Raw genomic sequence first — 22,866 nt, forward strand, 5'->3', positions numbered from 1 at the left:
CTGTGCCGTTATGTATTGCTGAGTTTGTGATGGTGCATTGACGTGCTGTTATATGCCAGGTCGTGACTGGTAACTGATATCTAGTGATAGTTTATACTTACAGGAATTGGCAAAATCACTTTTTCAAATAAGGATGTGCCAAGTCATTTCCTTACAGTGATGTGATGAACTGTTTGATCCAAATCATGTTAAACCACTTGTTTAGTGGTTATTCTCTGTTCTAGGGAATAGTTATCAGTTTTAGTATTGCATTGTAAAATTTTTCAGCTTTACTGTCCTGTTCAAGGCTGGGTGTACTTTTTCTGTTAACTTGAGTAATAACAGACTTTCTGTCATGTAAAAACATTTCTATTTAATATTTCATTACATTCATAACATTATTAGTTGAAAGATGGAGGTGACAACCTCGTAGGAAATCCCACAACATATTTTAACAAAAGTCAACACAAGGGCTAATACTAAGTGAATAAATACAGGTATGTGTAAGTAATTATGAATTAAGAATAAATGAAAACTACCCAGACTAGGTTATATGTAATGATTTATATTCCGGCAGTTGTCTGGCTTAAGTTCTCAAGAAACATTCAAGAAACATTTTCTGATACACTTGTGTGCATTACATTTTATCACCCATAAAAAAAAAAAAAAAAAAAAAAAAAAGGAGATAAACAGTATCTAATGGCTCATTTCATTTGTCAGTCATTCGAATGATTTCCTGCTAAGGTTTTGATATTGCCCTTTGAGAGATGTTATAAGAAATGGAGCCTCAGATGTGATTAGATCTTTGGAGAAAATGTACATTTTTTCCCAGTGGATCATCCCCAGCTGACTAGCAAAATTTATACAGGAAATAGAATCCAGCTGAGGTCTGCTCACGTTATCCTATGTAATGCTTCGGTGTAGCTGGTGCTTTCAGGGAAGAAGTTGTGTGTGTTCTCTGAAAGAGACTGGCAACACAGGGGAAATGATTTTTAGATATCGATGGAGTCCCTTAGCACCCTGTTTTTGCTTTTGTTTCTTACTTGCAGCCCCACTGTTATTTCTAGCTGTCGAGTTCAGCGAAGTGTTTGGCTGGACAGGCATTTCCCACCCGGGGTGCCTGTCAGCGCTGCTCACTCCCAGTGCTGTATCCAGCACAGTGCAGCTTCCCCTCTGGGAACAGCTTAGCACCTTCCATGCAGCTATTCACACAGCCTGGCTGTGAGCAAGGCCAAGTTCGGCCTGATGATCCCTCTAGAGTCAGCTAAGCCTTGGTGATTAGCAGCATCACAGGGCTCAAGGCTGCTCTTGGAGGGATGAGGGTTGGGCCATCTCTACTTCATATTCCAAGGCGGTGAGTGAGGGTGAATTAGCAAGGAAACTCCCATTCTCTTTCACAAACTCCTTTTTTCTTTGGCATTCTCATTCTCCTCCCATCCCTGCCCCAGGTAAGAGAAGGCAGTATTTAACCTGCCCAGCCTGTCTGAAGCTTATTGCAGGGCAGTGTCTTGCCCCTCATGTCTATCAGCTGTGCAGGCAGTTGGCTCCTAACCGGCTGTGGCCCTCTTGTCAAACTGACATGGGTTTGCAGTTCTGTCCAAAGGTGGCAACGAATGGGAACAGCACAAAATATTGCTATTTATATTTTTTTCACAAGCAGACCTCCTGATTATGTCCTAGAGTCATGGAATGGTTTGGGCTGGAAGGGACCTTAAAGATCATCCAGTTCCAGCCTTGGAGATGCATAAAACCCAACTGAACATGGCTATGAGCATGTTATTTCTAACCATGCTTAGAGCAGGATTAGATTATCTCCTGAGATTTCTTCTGCCCTCAACAATTCTGTGGTCCTCTACAGTTATTACATAGTAATTTATTTTCATATTTGAGAGTAATGATGAAGTTATGTCTGTGTAAGTCAGAGGGTTAAATGATCCCATGCTTAAGTTTAAATTGTCACCAAATACGAATAGGCAAAAGCCCAAGAATGTGTTCACAGTGACTGGTAGTGGTTTTGTTATGGTACAAAATTTCAGTCTTGGATAGAAATTAATTCCATTATTTTTTGACTGCCATATTAATCTGTCTATTGAAAAGTTCTTGTCGCTTGTTCAAATGTGTAAAATATATGACACTTGCAAACGTATTTTTAGACCTGGCTAAAAATACCAGTGGATGTATGCATGTGGGTATGTGCTGGTGTTTATTATATTTGGTGACAAGCTAATACACATGGCTGGCAATGATGAGACCATGGCAGCCCAAGAATAACACTTTGGAGTCACAATAACTATTTCCATGAAGACATCAGCTTAGTGCTCAGCAGCAATAAAGAGAAAAATTATTAGGAGCCGAGTAGAGAATAAAGCCAAGGAGATGACTGTGCAGCTGGTGGGTGTTTCTGTGGTGCTACCAGGACTTCAGTCCTGTGTGCAGATCTGGTCTTCAACACTCATACATGACACTGGCCAGGGCTCAGGAAGGAATGGCAAAGATGATCAAAAGCGTGGAGAGGCTTCCAAACGTGGGATAACTGACTATGCAGGGACTCTTTAGCCTGAAAAAGATCTAATTCAGGGGAATATAGCCATAGTCTGCAAAATCATGCATAATGCTGAAAGAGTGGGTGGGTGGAGCCTCACTGTTAACAGTTTCTGCCAGTATCAGAGTTTTTGGCCATCATATACAGTCAGTAAGATTTCAGAGCAAACTTAAGGTGATGAATCTTCATGTAATAGGTGAGAAACACATGGAACTCTGTGTCAAAGAGTGTGGAATGGATTAGGTTTACATGGGGACTGGGCAAGTACATTAAAAAGGAATCTAAGAATTTCTTATTAGACAAACCATGTTAGACTCAGGAGACTCACTGGCATAGAAAAGCTCAAAAGCAGAGGGGTCTTACCCTGTGATCATTCTTCCATAGATGTGTCCACAAATGAATCCAGATATTAGAGTAGGGGGGCCTTGGTGTGAATCAGTACAGCCTGATTAATTGCACCTTTGCTCAGCCTTTTAGAGGCAAACCCTTTGTAGATGTGCAGAGCTGGATCATATTGCAATAATTGCACATCTGGATAGTAGCTCCATTCAGTGTTAAAAAGTTCCATGTAGCTTTTGGAAGGTTTGGCTTTCTCCAGTTTCTGTATCAGATTACAAGTTACAAAGAGAGAACCAGTTAAATCCTCCTGCTTTGCCTAGTTTGAGTGTATTTTTTTCCTTTTTCTATGAAATAAGGACTTTCTATAACAAGTGTCACTACATTATCTTAAAGCCCAAAAGGCTGTAGTGGTGCCTAACCATTTCTTCTGGCTTGTTGTGAAAGAGGAAACTACAGCACTAGTGAAGGAAATAGTAGTTGATCCTCCCTACATTTGCTCATGCGGAATTCAAAAAGCAAAGTATAGCCCTTCATGGCTACAGGCAGCAACTGTAGAATGCAGTGCTATAAAAAAAAATCTGCATAAATAAGTTTTCCTTCAGAGCATATATTTATAAAGTATTTTTTAAAGTAGAGGTTCTGTGTTGTTTAGAAACTGTGTTTTACTGTGGTACTTTGTAAGAGCTGAGCTGTGGAATGAGCTTTACTGTCATGACAGAAATAGTCTTCAAATATAGTAAGTATCTATCTCTAAGGCAAAAATTCTTCCTTGACTAAAGTTCCTTGATTATTTTGAACTCCAGCAGTCAGCTAATTACCAGCTCCACTAGGGAATTGCTGTGTAACCTTTAGAAGGATTTCTAACTCAGAAGGATTTTCTAACTTAGTAGTGAGCATCAAGAGTGCTTGACTTCGGTGTTGTGTTTTCCCTTCTCTTCTCTTCTCTTCTCTTCTCTTCTCTTCTCTTCTCTTCTCTTCTCTTCTCTTCTCTTCTCTTCTCTTCTCTTCTCTTCTCTTCTCTTCTCTTCTCTTCTCTTCTCTTCTCTTCTCTTCTCTTCTCTTCTCTTCTCTTTTCTTCTCTTCTCTTCTCTTCTCTTCTCTTCTCTTCTTCTCTTCTCTTCTCTTCTCTTCTCTTCTCTTCTCTTTCTCTTCTCTTCTCTTCTCTTCTCTTCTCTTCTCTTCTCTTCTCTTCTCTTCTCTCTTCTCTTCTCTTCTCTTCTCTTCTCTTCTCTTCTCTTCTCTTCTCTTCTCTTCTCTTCTCTTCTCTTCTCTTCTCTTCTCTTCTCTTCTCCTCTTCTTTCTCTTCCCTGGCTGTCTGGGAAACCCAGGTCTGGCAGTGTAGCTAGCAGGCAGTCTAAGTCACTCAGTGATGTCTTGTCAGGTCAGTCATACAAAATGCAGCCTAAACACATCTCTCCTCCCTGTTTTGAAACAAAACAAGGGATGCTTTTTCCTTCGCATCATTCACCTTCTTACCTTTTAAGGTTCCTGGGACAAGAACTGCCTTTTTCTCTTTTTCTTCATTGGCTGATACATGGCCATATATACCTAAATTATGCAAGATGTGTGATTATAGTGTAAATGAGGGAGATCTAGTTAGAAATAAATCCATCCAAGCTAATTTTGATGTAGCAGTTGTGACAAATTAAAGGACACAAGAAAGCACCTAGAATTTCATCAGGAAAAGGATTTGCCAATTCTGAAATCAGGGAGGGAGAATGCTTTTGAACTGATAGGCACACAGCTAGAGAAAAGAGAAGGAGCTTTTTAGGGTGCAAAGGCGGGTTAGGAGACAAAGGAGGGCATACAGAGTCTTTCTTTAAAGAAAGGAGGACTATTCCACAGGTCCAGAATGACTGGGAGTTCACTGCAGATCTATGTTATGATTAGTCAAATTCCTATTCCCCCTCCCCACTCTGCTTATAAACTAAAGTCCTGTAAAAGAAAATGTTGAAAGGAAGGATGATCATTTTATTCATCTACCTTAGAAAATTAAGAGTCCACTTGCCTTTCTGTAAAGGCTTCTCTGTTTCTCTTAAATGAATATAAGGAGCAAAGGGTTTATATATAGTTTTCAACTTCTTGAGTTTTCACTAGTTTTCACGGTTTTTCAGTAACTCTGTAAATAATGACACTAATTAGTCTTTCAGACAACTGATCAGGAGGGAAGGAAATGGTGATGAAAAATAGGAGAATTAAACACTGTGAGGCTTAATGGACTGAGAATCATGGAAGTTCAATCTGGTCAAAAAGCCTGTCTCTATCAGCAAAATATGTATGTTTCAGGGAAATTCTGAGGCTGATGATGTAATAATTTTGGAACCTTTTGGTCATCAGCATTAACTCATCATCTTTTTTTTCCACCCCTTTTAATCTGATGGAGGATATTTGTAGCACTGACTCTTCAAGAGGAGAGAAGTGATAACTCCTTAATTTCAGGAACTTTGGCCATTAATAAGCCACAGGTCAAACTGAAATATCAGACATTTCATTTTTATGCCATCTTGTTGCTCATCATTGTTTTATAGCCCTTAACTGGCAAAGACTTCTTCCTAATTGCCTTTTATTTTTACAAGGCACTGCAGAACTACTTATGACAGCTTTTCCAAATTTACGGAGCTTGAAAACAAGTCATATTAGTGGATTTCAAATCCTATTAAATTATCATCAGCAGTTTTAAGAAAGCTGACTTATTTTTAAATTTATTTTGTTTTAATTACTGCAAGTTGGTATTCATGACGTGGAAGGTGTACAAGCCACTGTGAATTTTGCATAAAACTAGGTAGTTTTTTTAGTTTGAAATTGCAGGACTTACAAGTGTCCTTGTGGTGAAAGGTGGAACTGATATTTGTTTCTCAGAATGCAGAAGAGGTAATTACAGAAACGACTACAAAATATCCAAATGTAGAAGAGTGTCACTATGGATAGATCATTTGGTGTTCTGATGAAGCTGTTCTGTTCTCCCACTCTCTGGTTGCTTTCTCATCACATTTCTTTTTATCCTTATTAACTTCATTTTAAAAAAAATCCATAAAACTAGTATTAATGAAATCCTTATCCTGTTAAGCCAATTGCCATTGGTGTTACAGTGTTCTTAACTGAGTTGATTGTATGCAATTTGACCTTTTTTTATTAGTGGTTCAGAAAATGGTCCAAAGGTGTTGGGTAAAGGTGGTTGGAATAAACAAACCAGTAATGTCTTAGACTTCAGGTATATAGTGCAGTGACCTCATAGCTTCATACCCATGAAACTCTGAAGGAGCAGGGATTTGATTTTCCAAGACCCTTGGAATTCAGCAGAGTGAAATTACAGTGAAAGTGATTTTGCTGTTATTTTCCGTAAGATATTTTGTAACAAGAAGGAGTGAGAAAAGACTACCGCAAGACCTGACTTTTAAAGTTAAACCGTACAAAAATGCAGTGTGTGACTTTTGGCATAATTTTTGAAGTGCTAAAGCAATAAGACCTTCAGGGACGTGACAGCTTTGAAAAACAAAGCCAGTGCTCATTGTGCCACAGCGTGTTTCTGTCTACAGAATGTGAATAATAATGTGTTTTAACTCACAGGGACCGTCTATAGAAATTATTTTTCTCGACTGTGAGAAGCCCCAGATATTAAAATACTGCAGAAATTTCCTTTGTGTCTCTTTCCACTCCTGTAATGTATGTCCTGGCAGAAGGAAACTTGACTGTATAACCAGTTTGAGTGACCTTCAGACCATATGCCCATTCTTGCTCTCATTTTTCTGACATTACTGTCAACTCACCATACTGAGCACAACCCCATTCTGTTTGAGAACAAATATGGCATTAATCTAAATATTTTAAAGGGAAAATTTCTCTTGAAATGCATCCTTCTGTCCTTGTAGATTAACTGGCTTGGCGTTAACATGTATTACCATAAAGATGGTAAGGGTATTTATAACTGAGGTTCCAGTAGCTGACTTGTGAATATGTTATGCTGGGAGGTAGAGGAGGAGCAAAAAGTAGAACAGAGAGAAGAAAACTTAGATAAAAGACAGGGAAGAAATAAATATATAGGATAGGTTAAATCCATAAAGATTCCAATGGCAAACTTTCTTTTCTTTAGAGTCTGCAGTCTTCCTGATTTAGGAGGACAGGGTTATTGCAAGACTGTTATTGTTATTGTAAGACTGCGTTATTGCAACCAGTCTGCAGTCATCACAGGTAACTAATTATGCTACATATTTAGCTAAACATGTATAGTCTCAATGAGACTGCCTAAATTTAACTGAGGACTTCTCACTGATAAAGAATTTGGAAAGAACTGTACACTCAAAATGAAAGCCAGGAGGAAGTTGAGGCACTCATCATATTGAAGACATAACATAAATTTGAGCAGAAGATGTGACTGTGCAACCCTTCTTGATATCTCTGAGAACTTTGTCCTGTAGGCAGACTTACGGGAGCATCAGTGAGACAGGCTACAGTGTCACACACAGCAGAGCAACAAACTAGTCCGTGGTATAGCTGATCTCAGAACAATGTGAACAATCCTGTCACTAGTACAGACTTTAGCTGATGCAAATTGTGTGAATGAAATGAGGAACAGAGGAGGTAATTGCCAGTTTTCAGAAGTAAGCAACCTTGGCTAAGTAAATGTTATTCTTTTTTATTTTAATGAATCAGACCAGCACCTAGACAAAAACCATCACAGGAAAAAGGACTCGATTTTGGAAATTACCTCTCTAAATTTATCCAAGTAATAAAAAGACTGTGACTTGTTTTAGTTCTATTGGTCAACTACTGATTGCAAACCGAAATAATGTAAAAATGTTCTAATTATTGGTTTCATTAGTTCTCAAGTCTTTCATTTGTTGTTGTAGCATGAATTAGAACAATGTCTTAGGTTTCTTAAAAAATTCTTCCCCCTTTGGGAAGCTATTGTTGTGACTTTTTTTCTGGTGAATTTAAAAGCCTTCTCTTGTAAAGCATCAGTCTTCTGACATTTCCTTTTGTAAGAGCACCAAAAGTACCTGTGCTGTAAGTGGCTACCCAGGCTCTTGTCACCTCCTCATCACCTTGTTGGATTGTCTTAAAGGCAGTAGTGTCATTTGTCCAGAGTGACTTTGGTACTAGGCACATATTGGTGTAATAGGAGCATGTCATAGAGCTGAAAAGTGACATGTGTAACAATGGTCCCATGGGACAATTCAGTCCTAAAGACTCCTACATGAACAGGACATGGAGGTTAATGTGCTGGGAGAAGTTGTAGAATAGATTTGAGATGAGGTGCAACACTACCACGTAGTGTAAGTGTTTCTGTGGTGTTCTGGTTTCAGCTTGAACAGAGTAAATTTTCATACTAATAGTTAGTACGGTGCTGTGTTTTGGATTTAGGATGAGAATAATGTTGATCACACATTGTTGTTTTAGTTGTTGCCAAGTAGTCTTTATGCTAAGACAGGGACTTTTCATCTTTATATGCCCTGCCAGTGAGAAGGCATGGAAGGTATAAGGAGTTGGGAGAGACACAGCCAGATCAGCTGGCCCCAGCTGATCATAGGGATATTCTGTAAAATATGGCATCGTGTTCAGTGCATAAACTGTGAGGAAAGCTGGCCAAGAGCCACTGCTCAGGAACTAACTGCACATTGGCTGGCAAGTGTGAGCCAATTGCATTGTACATCACTTGTTTTCTATATTCTAATTATTTTTCTTGTTATTGCCATGATTATAATTTCTTCCCTTGTCTGTCCTAATAAACTGTCTTTGTCTCAACCTATGAGTTTTCTTCCTTTTACTCCTCTAATTCTCTCCCCCATCCCACCATGGGGGGAGTGAGCAAGCAGCTGTGTGGGGCTTGGTTGCTGTCTGAGGTTAAACCACACCACATGGAAAAATTAGTAAAGTCATATGGTGAAAAGAAAATACATCTGCCTGGGAAATTTGCCATAGCGTGGGGGGAATAAAAAAGTTGACTTTAGCTAAAACAAGATCTAGTAGGAAAACTGTTCAGGCCAATTTCAGATGCCATAACTTGGCTGCTTTTGCTCCAGTACTGGCCAGCCCTGTCACATTACTATTCAAAATATTTTCAAGATCACTGCTTGCTGAATTGAGTCCTGGAGTGCAGCCAGGTGGCCTTGATCAATGTGAAAGGGCAGCAGCACAAGAATAGGTCACAGAGTAGGAGATAGAGATGGAATATGGCACTCTGCCTGGGTGATATCCATCTCAGACAGAACAATGGGTGCGACATATCTGCACACTCACTGAGATGTGTTTTGTCTCTCCCAGAGCGTCACAGATCCTTACCAAGATCTGACAAATCAGCTTCACTCACCTACCTGTAGTGTGGTGTTGTGCAGCATTGAACTGAGTAGGAGCATGTCTCTGTGTGCTTGACATTGCTGTCACACCTGGTTACAGGCCCTCAGAAGTAAATCAGCGGTGCCACCACAAAGAGAGATCCTTAATCGTGGTGTCTCACACCGTGTTCTAGAGATCAAAATCCTCAAGTCATGGAAAGAAGTGCTGTCACGCAGTGTTTGCCATGGTAAATTTCCTCCCATTCCTCCACCAGGCACACTCAAAGGCTGTTGTTTGAATGGAGGCTTTTGTAAAGGACACCTGGAAATGCATCAGTAGCTTGGGTTGTGTGGGGAGATTACTGAAGCAGGGGTGGAAGTTAATGTGCTGGCTCTGAAAGGATATTTTTGTATTGGTGAAAACTTTCTGTAGCCTTTCAGTTCTTGTCCATTGGCTTTTGAAGATGGTTAATGTGTCATCTTTAAAGATGATAGGGCATGTGTGTGTACAGCCTGTTGCCATGTACCAGAAGACTGAAAGAAAAGCAAATTTCACCATCTTCCTAAAATTTCAAGCAGAGGTCAAGAAGTAGTGTAGTGGCAAGCTTTTCCTCAATACAGTGAGCAGTCTGCTTCCTGAAAGTACTCATTGGAGTTAACTTTCATCTTTACAGTATTGCGTTTATTGAATTTGTTTTGTTGGCCACATCTGCTCTTTGTCCTAGTTAGGCACAGGAAGACTTATTTACATTTTGAAGATTTGAGAAGAATTTTGGAGGTAGGAGTGCTTGTTTCTTTCAGAATTGAATATGAAGAGGTGTACAAATAAAGGAACAAAGATAAGTCCTTCTTTCTTCACTGGCAGATCCTGGTATCTTATCCAAGATGTTTGCAATATGTCTTAGCCAGCTGAGAAAAGACTCAGGTGTGAGATAGCTGACCTTTAAAACTGAGGCCTTAACAAGAGAGTTTTCCTTCTGAATTAACTGTGCTTTTTTCAAGGTATTACAACTTTATGAAGTATGATTCAGATGGGTTTCTTTCCACTTTAGAGGCTACATAGCAGAATTGTATCCAAATTAATGGAGCTTAGTTTTGATACAGAATATTGCATAAATCTAAATGGTTTTTTGTCTTATAATTTTCTTATTCATAAACTTGGTGTTAGAGAATGTTTTAAGATACATAGGAATCTGGGAGGAGGAGGACTACATTTACCCTCAGGTTCAGTTTCCAGAATGAAAACTTTCATGGAAGAGAGCTAGTTTGGAGAAATCCATGGTACAGCTGCCACACACACCAAAGGCTACAAACTATGGTTTAGCAAAGGAAGGGTAATACTGTAGCTGAAGACTTTCGGCCACAGTTATAAAGTATTGAAGGAAGGGTAGGAGGTGGAAAGGGCATCAGTTCTGTGCCACTGTAGGACAGATTAAACTTGCAGGTGATGGAAGGAAAGAAGGAAACAGAGCACATCCCATGCTATGGAGAGCTACTAAAGGAATTTGATCTGGGTGGGAAATCCCATTCTATCCCTGAATCTTAATATAATGTGAATTTTAAGGAGGTTTCTGCCTTTCTTGACTGAGAAATCTGGACTGATAAAACGTCCTACAGATCCCACTTGACTTACTGTGTCTAACCACCTCTAGAGAAAAGCATAAGAGAAAGGCATCTACGCTAATTACAACCACCCTTTCATTTGGTGGTCAGTGAAATTAAGTTACAAAAGCTTTAGCTCCCGCAGAAAACCCAATAATGTAGTTTTTGAAATAGATAATTATGACAAAAAAGAAATCCAGTCTTCCAACCATCCTTAAAAACATTGAGCCCATTACCAACTTTTGTACTGCAGTTTAATTTATATGAATTAATTAATCTATGTTTGTTTTGACTACTGTGTTCCTTAATGTGAATTCTTAGGGGCTCCTCCTTTCTGTTTAGACTAGGCTCTTCAAGGCAGAGACTTTTTACAGCTGGCTGTGCATGATACTCAGAAGACCTCTGTGCAGACCTTAGAAACTCATAGGCACTACTAGAATTTAGTATTGAATGAAAAAAAAAAAGGCATTTTAAAATATTACGTTTTACAGGAAACAGTGATTTTTAGTCCCTCCATGCTTAGTTTTGTCCTCTGCTAAATATTTCTGGAGAAGAGAATTCACTGATATTACTGCTTGCTTGCTTGTGGCCTGAACATATAATGCAGAGTCACAGTCTGGGTTTGTTTTTTTTTTTTTCCTTCTTTTTTTTTTTTCTTTGTCCTGACAGAAAGATTTCGGGATTTACTGCTTCTGCATTCAAATCAAGATACAGAGATTCTGCCCATCTTTCAGCAGAGACGCTATCCCAAGTAAGTAAGATTGTCTTCTTGGGAGAAATAAAATCTTTATCTATTGGCAGCAAGGGAGAATAAAGCATTTATAGCACTGTACATGCTTTTGGTGCAGAATCCTTAGACAGAGTTGTCAGGGAGCGACACTAGCAGTGATCTCTGCAGTCTTTTGACTGGTGTTGAGGAGAAGCAGACACGTATTGCAAGCACGCTCAGCTGTCACTGGGGGAGGCGATGGTGGTGGTGGTGGAGCACAGATGTTGAGTTGCCTGGATCGGTGTCTGATGGAGCTTTGTTTCTCTGTTGACACAGGTAGATGTTTTATCAGGCTAATCACCATTCTTGTCTTCTGGGATTCCATCACTGATGGTGACAGATTCCCCTGAATTTTAACAGGCTTTCCTCTGAAAGCCTGCAAGCACTAGGAAACATTATTTTTCTGCCTTTTTTAGGAGTATATGTATCCCTGAAGGGATTTAAAGAGTAGTGTTGAGTGTTAAGGAGGTCTTGAATGTATTGTGTATCCTGGACAATAGCTCTTCTTTTTCCAAGTGACATACCTGAGTGAAACAATAAAAGCTCTTTGCTGTTTTATCTACTGGAAGAAACAGTCACTTTCAGCTTGAACTGAGGCAGTGAAGGGGAAAGAAGAAGAAATAGTCCTCACATTAACCCTGACCAGAATGAACAATGAAAGAATGCTAGTGCAGGGTGGACAGAGGGGGTAGATGGAAGAAAGAATGTATGTAGACAGTCCTTCAATGATGGTGAAAACAAGCACAGTTATTTATTTTAGTTATTATTGTTAGGAGGTTTCTGAAATAGATTAGAAGTCAGTGAAGCTAGGTTTCAAATCTCTTTAAATCTGATAATACAAATTTTTTTTAAGAACAGACAGTTAGAGAGGCTGAGTGCTGAAAGCCAGTCACCTCCTCGCTGTGAATACTTGAAAATAAAACCACTCAAGGATGAAATCCTGATTCTGAAAATGACAAAATTTTCAAGGACTTCAAGGGATACACAGTTTTATCATCCTAAATTTCTTGTTTGCATTGTCCATTGTCACTATATTACTGGAATACTGTGGAGGTACAATATATGAAATAGTGGAAGGCACCTTATGTGTATGGATTGATCTTCTTGTTTTGTTAGGACTTCCATGAATTATTACTTTTCTCCATCCTTTGGAACCCTGGCAGTATTATGCTTTACTTGGCTTAGATTATTTCATTTTTGATATGGACACTGTCAGACTGGTCTGAGAAACCAGTTTGTTGTCCTCAAAGAACAGTCTTATCTTTATATAAATCATTCCTAAGATGTTTGACTTTCCATTTCATTACATTCAATTTATTGCTAGCATTCTTGGCAAAAAGTCTACTAACAATATTACACAATGTCAGATTCATGGACGAATGAGTTGTCTGTTGTCTCCTGACAGAAGATGTGTTCAACTCTTCAAAGATCACGGAGCAAATATCTTGTATGGAGCTCTGCTGCTCTTTGAAGTTATAGTGGCCTTGCATCTCAAAAAGGGTACGTGTTTTCAGCCATGTTACTTGGGAAGATTGACTGCTTCCTCTAACATACAAAAGTTGGCCAAATTTTGGCACCTAAGCAAAAAGAAGTTTGCATATGTTCTTCAAAGCAATGGATTCTTGTTTATAGCATCATTAATTGGTGCAAATTTGCTCACTTGTTACAGAAATTTATCATATATTACAGCCCATTTAGAAACTGGTTGAATGCTATTGACTTAGCCAAATTTCCCCAGGGGTTGACTTTTGAGCAAGGTACTTGAGTTCAGCAAAGTAGAAAACCTGTTTATCTTAATAATATATTTTGTCTTATTCCCATATCATTCTTTCACCTTTCCTATTCTCATTTTCTCCAAAGTGTCAGTTAACAGAAATTAAGGTAGTGAAGAGACAAATCTCCTAAATCAGTGTCCCTTCATGACTTCAACTGAGCAGTGGCTGGTTGTACTACATAAGAATCTGAGTAGAAAAGCCATTTTAATGAGATGTTGTCACAGGGCACAAACTGGAGCTTGTAATGATTAAAGAAATCCGAAGAATATTGAAGGTTAAAAATAGAAGAGAATTTTTAGTAGTGACTTAGCTGAATAACTTGACTAAGCAGGGCTTAGTAGGTAGAAAGGATAAAAGTTTTCACATATTTAAGAGACAAATTTCCAGAGGAAGGAGATTGGATAGGAGGATGTTCAGCACCACTCAGGATATTCACAATCATTGCAATAAATATTAATGGCTAAATGTGCAAACTATAATCCATCAACGTTTGGAAGAAGTAGAAACCTTGGTGTTCTTGCCTGAATTATGTTCTTGTTCCTTTATTACATTAGGACCTGAACTCTTTCCCAGGTAACAGCCAGATAATTTTGGGTGCATCTTGTTCTCAGAGATGTCCATGCACTGGAATGTCTGGAAGAAGTTTTCTAGAATATGCATGGACATTAAGTTTTCTAGAATATGCTGGATTTTCTGGGGTAGGTGTGTCAAAGAAACTTGCTTTGCCCTCCTAATTGATGGAAAAATGTGTGGTATTTTTATTGTCCTTGTGTTTGCCTGAGTTTATTTGGACAGCTTTGGCTTAGCCAAGGAACCAATACCTGCTCTGGCAAGCAGCAGGTCTTACAAAGATCAAGTCTTATAAAGCCACACAGCCCATCAGCTTGACTTCTTGATGTACCACTATGTGCCCACACGGCATCATGAGCACCAGTTCTCACCGTGGCCTGTGGGCTGGGACACAGTGCTCTGCCAGCTGGTGGGACAGCACGGCGTTGCACAGCAGAAGGAGCTTGGCTGTATCTTATGCTTCAGTCCCATGCCTAGAGTTTTTAAGAGTTTTTAATGAAAACACACTGTGCTGCATGTAGTTACATGTTACAGAACTAGCAAGAGCAATCTAATCCAGGCAAGTCATTTTGATAGCTCAATTGAATAATGTGGTTCGGGAATCAGATGTGACCAAATACCCTTATCCACTTAATCTGGAAACTGAACTGTCCACAAAGAGAACTATTTTGAGGGGAAAACCTGTCTCCTTGCTGACACGAAGCCATTACCATGTCCACAAGGATTCACATTCCTGAAACTAAGAATAAACCTGCAGCTGTGGGCAGCCAAATGGGGTGCGCAGCTGCCTGGGAAAACCCTCTGTATGCAAAACAAATGACAGACATATCTGCAGCTCCGGCCTGCTCTCCCTCACTCCACAGGCCTGCTGAACTCACTGAGGGGAGTTAGGCCAACACAATCAGGTCTGTCAGCAAACCAAACTTTTTCCAACAAATCTTATCCTGACTCCTTACTTTTCAAATGAGCATTACAGCCCCTGTATATCATAAAAAACCTTTAAGGGTTTCACATTTAGCACATTTCTGCAGGAGCTTCTTTCATTTTGGTATCCACTTCATGCTTTCCTTTCTTGTCCACTTTGCTGATGCCATTCCTACGTGTTTTGTCCACAGTTTCACTCATAAAATACAAGAACTGTTAGAGTGCAGCAAAGACTACACAGGATTGCTCCTGAAGAAGGCACTATGCTCATTAATTTGGCTGCAGGGTCCAGCATGTGATAAGGTAATTGGTGGTAGCAGGGGCTTAGGTTGCTCCATCCCTGCTGACTCCACTCTGCTCCTGACTGCCTGTGCTGTGTGCACAGAGGAAGGATATGCAATTGCCTTGAAGTGCCAGGGAGAAGTGCCACTTGTAGCTGGGCCTGATAGTGTCAAAAGAAAAAAGCAAACCCTAAAGAACAGAATGATAAGAAAAGTGATAAAAGAAGTGCAGGAGTGAGAAATTAGGTTGATGGGTGAATAAGGCAGGAGAGAGGCTGACATGGCACAAAGCAGCACTTAAAGAGGGATGTGCCAGAAATGCTACTGGCATTACAGGTTTTTAGCAGTTTTTTTTCTGTCTAGAAGTAACTTGACAGTTCAGCCGTACTTTATATTTTCAAGTTAGTGCTGAAATCCTCATATAAATATGTGAGGTTTTTTAGAGGGATTATTTGTTTCTTTTTTTCCCCCTTCATAAATATTTGCAGTCTTCGCTCTTATCTTCTGTGGGTTTGATAAAAAAGTTTTTGGGTGATTCACAGATTTTAAGAACAGAAGGAGTGGTTATGTTCCAGCTAATTTGAGTCCCTTCTTAGCATAAGCCATAGAGAATTACTGATAATCCTTGCAGCAAGTTTTTCACTCAGCCAGAGCAGGAATTTAGAATCAAATTGAGATGTTAAAATCTGGAAAACTCACAAGCCTTTAGATCAGCTTGTTTCACTTGTCAGTTTCTTCACCTGTGATACTTTTTTTAACTTCAGTTTCCAGTTTCTGCCATCTCACTGTACCATTTTCTGTTGAAGAAGAAAGTCCTGTACCATCTGAAATGTCACCTCCATATGAAAGGGTGGAGATCAGTTTAAAACTTGCCCTTATCTTGAACAAAATAAATAATAATTTCTTGCAGGGTAAGGCTTGCTAAAGAGGTCTCTCTCCCAAAATCTTAGAACATTTCAAAAGTTTTCCCACTTATTTTTAAAATAAAATGAGATAAACAATAACAAAAACACAAAACAGGAGGAAAAAAAGGCAGGAATGAAGAAAAACAACATTTTGGTGACTGTTTCCATAATATGCACCAAGAGAAATAACAGCACTTCTTTATAGAATAGGGAGACAGTCTAAACTCATAAATTTGGCTGTATAAGGAATAAATCTTTATTATTTAAATGGAATGACAAAGTCTTGAATTTTGGAGAAAAAAAATGAACTTAAAACCTATCAGGTATGATGAAATAATATTCCAAATGCATTTACTTTTCATCAGTCATAAAGTTACAAACCATTCTTTTGCATATGTTCACAATAAATTAAGGTAGTCTTCTTGTGTATGCAAAAAATGCTGGTAATTTTCACATCATGAAAAATCCCAGAAAATACAGGATCTTTATATATATCTGTATGTATGTATCTTACATATTTCTGAAGGTTATCTTTGAAAAGCTGCGGAGAAATTTCATCTCAAACAAAGCTAAATGGTGTTATTCAATTCTCATTATGGAGAAGTCTAGACAAATAGACGGCAGAAAGTTAGTGCCCTCCCTAAACCATTGTGTCTTCTGGTCCCTGATTATTTATTTTAATGATAATGGATCTGTGGCAGTTTCCTACAGCTTGAGATCTGAGCCAAGAAACAGATAAAATTTCATAAATAATACCCCAGGAATAAAGCTTATGTCTTATTTGCAGCTGTCTTGAGAACATTTTTCTTTTTAGAGGAAAATAATTTGTGTCTAACGCAAGACAGTAGTGAGATATGGCTGCTGGAAGTGATGCTTCTCAGGCAGTGGATCCACTGAGATTCCCTTGAATCACAGATTGAAACGAGCATGAGAGCAGCTAGCAGAGCATGGCCTAGAAACCCAGTTCAGTCTGCATTAGAAACAAAGGCAACATCTTCCCTGGTGTTCTTCAGGGGGAAAAATCGTGACCTATGTGTTCATCACTGAGTCTTTATTGCAAAGGCAAAGAGATTTTTAATTTTAAAAAGAGGTGGAGAACTTTTAAGGAGTGGTTTTCTATTAAAGGCTTCCTGTGAAGTGCTTTACAAAAGATGTCCTCTTGTTATAGAGGGAAAACTGAGGCATGGAACTCTGATGTGAGGTACCAGCATCATCCAGGAACAATTCTCCTTGGGATGAGACCAGAAATAGAAATCAGGTCTTCCACAGTCCTCTCAGTTGTGTGCAGTTGGCTCTCTCATCTGAAATAACATCTATCCTCTTTTCCGCTGCAAAAACACGTGGCCTGCCCATATTGCTGAAATCGGATGGGAAGGTGCCAAATGAAGGAGCCTTTCAGAAGTGCCCACACAAGCACTTTAAATGCTTTGTGTGGCATTGTACATGAAGCATGAAAATTACTGGTTTTGAAATGCTCCAAGATTTATTTCAAAGTGCAGGCTAGAAGCAAACTATCTCCTCGTCAGTCTGTGTCCTCAGAAACCTGAGCTTCAGAGAATTTTGATGACTTGATTAAAAAAGAGACTTTGATGACTTGATTAAAAAAGAGACTTGCTTAAGGAGGAATGACCTTTAAAAGAAATTCAAGCTGTTTGAGAAGAATATTTTTATGAGATTAGGATTTTGTCTCTTTTTTCTTTTTTTTAAATTTTTTTTTTAGTGTGGCTTTTTGCAGAGATAACACCTTTTTCTGTAGAGTATACAAACCAGTGCAAGGCTGAGCTCCATGATGATAAAACCTTCATTCTAATTAAAGTTCATTTTTCTGTCATTAGAGGTTTTTACAAAATGGAAAGAACAGTATCAATGGGGTAGCTGGTAGCTGTTCATTAAAAAGAGCAGTCATGTTACAGGAGTAAAAATGCAACTATTGGATCTAAATTTTTTTGGAAGTGAAATGAAAACAGAAAGAAAGAGGACGGTAATTCGTAGTGTGCATTGCATATTTGAGCTCAGATTCTACAAAGAATTCCTGTGGACTCATCCAGATAATATCAAATGGGACCAAATCAGTATCTTGAAATATTAGGACTACACATTAGACTAAGATATGGCTCATAAATTCCTCGAGACATAGTCTATATTTTTTTCAGAGTACCAGTACAGTATTGCATTAACTTGCAAAATAAAGACACTTTTGTTCTGTTTCCAGTAGCCTTGAGTTCATGTAACAGCGGCATAGAGTGAACCAATCCCCTTAATGTCAAGGGGAATTTTGCTCCTAACTTCAACAGGGCTCAGATATGAAATCTAAGGCACAAGTATAAATCTTTCTAGGTAGAAAGATGTGAGGGAAAAAAAAAAAAAGATGTCCAGCAACATGCATGCAAAAGTGAAGCTCCGTGTGCATATATATTCTAAGTAGCAAGCATTCTAGATGCTACTTGAACTTACCTGTTAAGTTCATTAACAGTTCATTAATAGGCATGAACTGTTCCATGCAAAACATTCTGGTAATCCTAGCTGAAAATGGGAAATGCCTGACTGAGAATAAAAGATGATTAAACCTTTCACAACTTTTGGGAGATGAAATCATTGCTTTGTTCAAAGTGAATGGGGTAAGACTAATCATTAGAGCTGGTTTTCATTTGGCTATCTGGGAGTATGAGCATGGTTTTTGATAAAGCTTGCTGATTAATTGATACATACATATCTACTACTCAACAACATCATGAGATTGTGAGGAGTTATCTGCCACCGGATATCTCAAGGGATGTTTTTTTAAAACAACTCAAACACAAGTTATAGTAGTTTGATGCTGAAAGTATTAATGAGGTTCTTTGATTCATTATGTAAGAGAGTTAAAATGATCCCTTCCGCCCTTATATCCAATTTTATCATAGTTTTAAAAATAATGGCTTATATTAGTTTAAAAAAAGTAGTTTCACAATTACCATAGTTACAGAAATCCAAGCACTAGGTTCTGGAAAAGAAGAGAAATAAGTGCTAAGAAGTTTTGCTTGTTGACAGTAGTAATTTCCTCCTGGATGCAGCAGTCCTGTGCAACCTACTCCAGGCAGGGGTTGAACTTGATCACCTCCAGAGGTACATTCCAACTCCATCACTCTGTGGTTCAGTGGTTCCATGTGACTCCGGGTAAAAGGGGACAGCATCTCTCATTCATTCCTATATGCCTACCTGCACATTAGCATTTTTATTTTTGGCACCGTTCTTTCAGTGAGGGACCCCAAGGCTGTTTTCTTTCATATGAACTGTTAAAGGAGGCAGTTAGTAAGTCTTGGTGGAAAAGGGAGAAAAGAAAGATTCCAGCTGTAATAAGGGCCAAAATAGACTATGTTACGCCACTAAGCATTTGGAGGAAAAAGAAAAAGCTACCTGCCATGTTGTCCTTTTTGTTTCATGTTAGACATAAGACATAAATGTACTTCCTGGTCTTTAACAATGGTAGTGATTTATCAACACTCTTTGCAGTTCTGGCCATTTGCCAAATAGGTTTGAAGCTGCAGATAAAGTGTGAGATAATAATTTCATGTGTATCACAAGTGTCTCTTTATGCTTTAATACTGCAGAGGAGGGGAAAGCACAAACATTCAAGACAAAGGACACTGTTAGTATTCTAGTTTTGCATAAAATGGGCAAAGATGGTTTGTTCTTTTCAGGACATGAGCCTGGTTTTAAGTTTTAGCAGCATTTTGGTGCAAGGCACTGGTGAAGTGGTTTAATTCTGAGTGCCAGGCTCTTTAATGTATACGTGAGGGAGACACTTGACATTTCTTTTTCGTGAAACTTGTTGGCCTGTAAACTCTTGGTGATAATCAGAGGCAGCAGCAGGCCCATGTTGATCCAACAGCCATTCCCTGTCTCTTCAGAGAAATATATAGGAGACCTGGGCTGTGGGATGCCAAGAGGACCACCCTGAATTGAGCACCCCCAAATATACACGTCAGCCCTATTTCATGGAGGGAGCTGTCTCAACATCTGGGCTATTGCTTAGCCCAGAACTATGAAGTTGTAAAAATTGGCAGTGGTGGAAAAGCTGTCTCATCCTATAGTATGTTATTATAGATGTTAATTATCCTCAGTCATGAGGATAGGAGTTGGCTGCTGGTTGATAGTGCCCAGTGGGCCAAGCCTAGCCCCAAGGAAACTTCTTCTGTGACCTTGTCAAGTGATTTAAAAGAATCACAAGTGCTTTTGAATGGCCAGACAGCTAGCAGCTGGAAAACATTGCTAGCAGCTGCAAGACTGCAACAGTCGTGATATTAGCTGCCAAATCCTTTCTGATTATTGCCTAATCAGCTGGCTGGGGCTGCTCACAAACAGAGTTGGAGACAAAAGTAGATAAGTCCAAACACAAAAGCTATTTGAGTAAAAAATATGTACTGATTTGTTGGATGTTGAAGATAAATTTGGTGATATTCAGAGTTTCTGTTTTTTCTTTTAATAGAAGAATCTTATGGGTTACACATTTGCAGAAAATTATTACTCTAAGTATCTGCACCTAACATCAGGTGTGTCAAGTGAGGTGATTAATGATGCATTTCTGTTGTAACAAGAATGTGGTGACATTTTTTCTTCCCTTAAAGCAATGAGAGAAGGTGTATTATAGACACCAACCAGAAAGAAAATATATGAAAATCATTTGCTTTAGAGCCTAATAACTTTAATATAATACTTTGCTTTATGTCTTAATTATCCATTGCTGTCAAGGTATCTTTATAAAACAAGGTTTAAATTAAATTTGTGTGGGGTTGAAAGTCATGTAGAATCAAACTCTCATTTAAAATCAAACATTTAAAACTTTCTCATTCCCCCAGGAACTTCTATAAAGCAAAATTGCTGCCTACTCCAAAAACCCCCACAGCGTCAGGGTCAGTCCTCTTACCTCAGGTCTGCTTCACCAATATGAAAATGATAACCTGTATTACAAGTTCTCTCTAGTTTCAAAAAATACTCAATAGTGCCTTTGAAAGCAAAATGCCTGAGAGTTTCCAATGTGTTGTTTTCCCTCTGCATGCTGCATCATGATGTTACATAAGGATGTCATAGCTTTGTATTTCCACTCAGTGTATACTATGTCTTCAAGATTAAAATAGGTTTTCTAGGTACATTAGTGTTGGTGATTTCTAACATTCTTCAGGTTTAGTTCCTCTTTTAGACAAATCACCTGAACAGATTGAATATTTTTATTATATTGAACCAGTTCTAAAACTCTTACAATATATTAGATTTTTCTTTTATTTGCATGGATAGCTGAAGTTTCCTAAATAATATTTGAAATACAGACATGCATTTCAGTGATTTCTTCAAAATTAAGGTATTTGCATCCCTTCTCAAAAGACTTTTGAAAGCTATTTTTACTTTTTTTTTCTTGTGCCTTATTTCCTAATGTTGTTAGTGAAAATACAGCAATGGAAGTGGCTGTTAGCAATTTTCCATCATGTGGTGCTCTTTTACCAAAACAAGCGAAGAAATAATGGCAGAACTGAGCCATCCATTTTCCTTTGCTTCAACTTGGACAAGGTAAATTATATAGATGTAATGTTATCTTGTGAAGGAGTCACAAACCTGATGTTCTGGCTGTTTGGGCATCATGAAGATGAAACTCTGTGATCTTACTAATACACCAAGAGTATCTCCTGCCACTGCAGTTTTCAAGGGAACCATCTCTAGGATTTCAGCACGTCACTCCATGAGTAAGAGTTCGAAGTGCGTTGGAGAGATCCCACTCACTTTCCTCAAATCTAGGAAACTGGCACTTCATTCAAGCTGGTATAAGGTAAACTCTGGAGCAGTGGACTGAACCCGGGCTTTCCATAATTTTTTTAGTATAAGCTGAAAGAAAAGATTAGAAAGTAGCAAAATCTATTTATTAGGGTGATGCAATGAGCAATTCAGTGTCTGTGCCAGTGTTTCTGAGTGCTGCTGTCCTGAAGGATTACTGCTGGTCTGTAACCAGTGCAATATCATTGGTTACATATTTAAGTTATGCCAGAGTGAAATGCTGTGCTGCTTTCTATCCAGAAAGAGCAGACTTTCTGTGAAGGGCAATTGTTACATGCCAGCCCCTTTGTCACCCCTGTTTTGTTCCAAGGAGACAACATGAAATTCTGCATCAACTCACATGTGTCAGATATGACTGCTGAACTGAAGCAAAAGGAAAAAAACTCTACTATAATTCATTTTCTGAATTATGGAAAGGGAAGGGAAGGGAAGGGAAGGGAAGGGAAGGGAAGGGAAGGGAAGGGAAGGGAAGGGAAGGGAAGGGAAGGGAAGGGAAGGGAAGGGAAGGGAAGGGAAGGGAAGGGAAGGGAAGGGAAGGGAAGGGAAGGGAAGGGAAGGTCAGATATAACTTTCTGTTTTGTGTACAGTCCATACATTACATGGAGAAAGATTCCTTAGTTCAAAAGAGCAGGTTTACCCTGTGGGATCAGCAAAGCAAAATGTAATGAGCTTGTTCAGTGACACAGGCTGTAATGAGAGTCTCTGGGCACTGCTCTTCTGACTGGCAGGCCATGTTGGTATTGATGGACAACCTCATCTCCCTCTATTTTGTACTAGGAAGGAGAGTTGAGGGGGAATGTCTTGTTCATTTATTTGCGAATTGCTGTGTCCTGATGAGAAAACAGGCTGAGTTCAACAAGTCTTCTTTCACACATGGTTCCATTAGCATTTGAACATCTTAATTCCAAGATCTAAGTGCAGCAGAATGGTTGTCCCTGGAGCTCAGCCCCTGCTTCCCTCTTTTCAGAATCAGCAGAAGCTGAGATGGGGAACTTTCCTAGCTTTCACTGCTCCATCTGTAGCCGTGCCTCGCTGTCTGAGAGCATAGTTAGTGTGCATCTGTATACATTTTGTCTTTCTGTTGTTAGATGGCAGTACCTGGA

General features: G+C 39.0%; 1 protein-coding gene across 2 annotated transcripts in view; it reads left to right on the plus strand.

The window, feature by feature from the left end:
* Positions 1 to 22,866, plus strand: part of NOX4 (NADPH oxidase 4) — a 110,484-nt gene that overhangs the window by 53,067 nt on the left and 34,551 nt on the right. For both annotated transcript variants that reach the window (XM_064719192.1, XM_064719186.1), the window contains exon 13: positions 11,404 to 11,485. In XM_064719192.1, coding sequence (XP_064575262.1) covers positions 11,404 to 11,485 — 82 coding nt within the window. The remainder of the gene's footprint in view (positions 1 to 11,403; positions 11,486 to 22,866) is intronic.

Source organism: Zonotrichia leucophrys, chromosome 1, assembly GCF_028769735.1.
Source record: "Zonotrichia leucophrys gambelii isolate GWCS_2022_RI chromosome 1, RI_Zleu_2.0, whole genome shotgun sequence".
In the NCBI taxonomy this organism is placed as follows: domain Eukaryota; kingdom Metazoa; phylum Chordata; class Aves; order Passeriformes; family Passerellidae; genus Zonotrichia; species Zonotrichia leucophrys.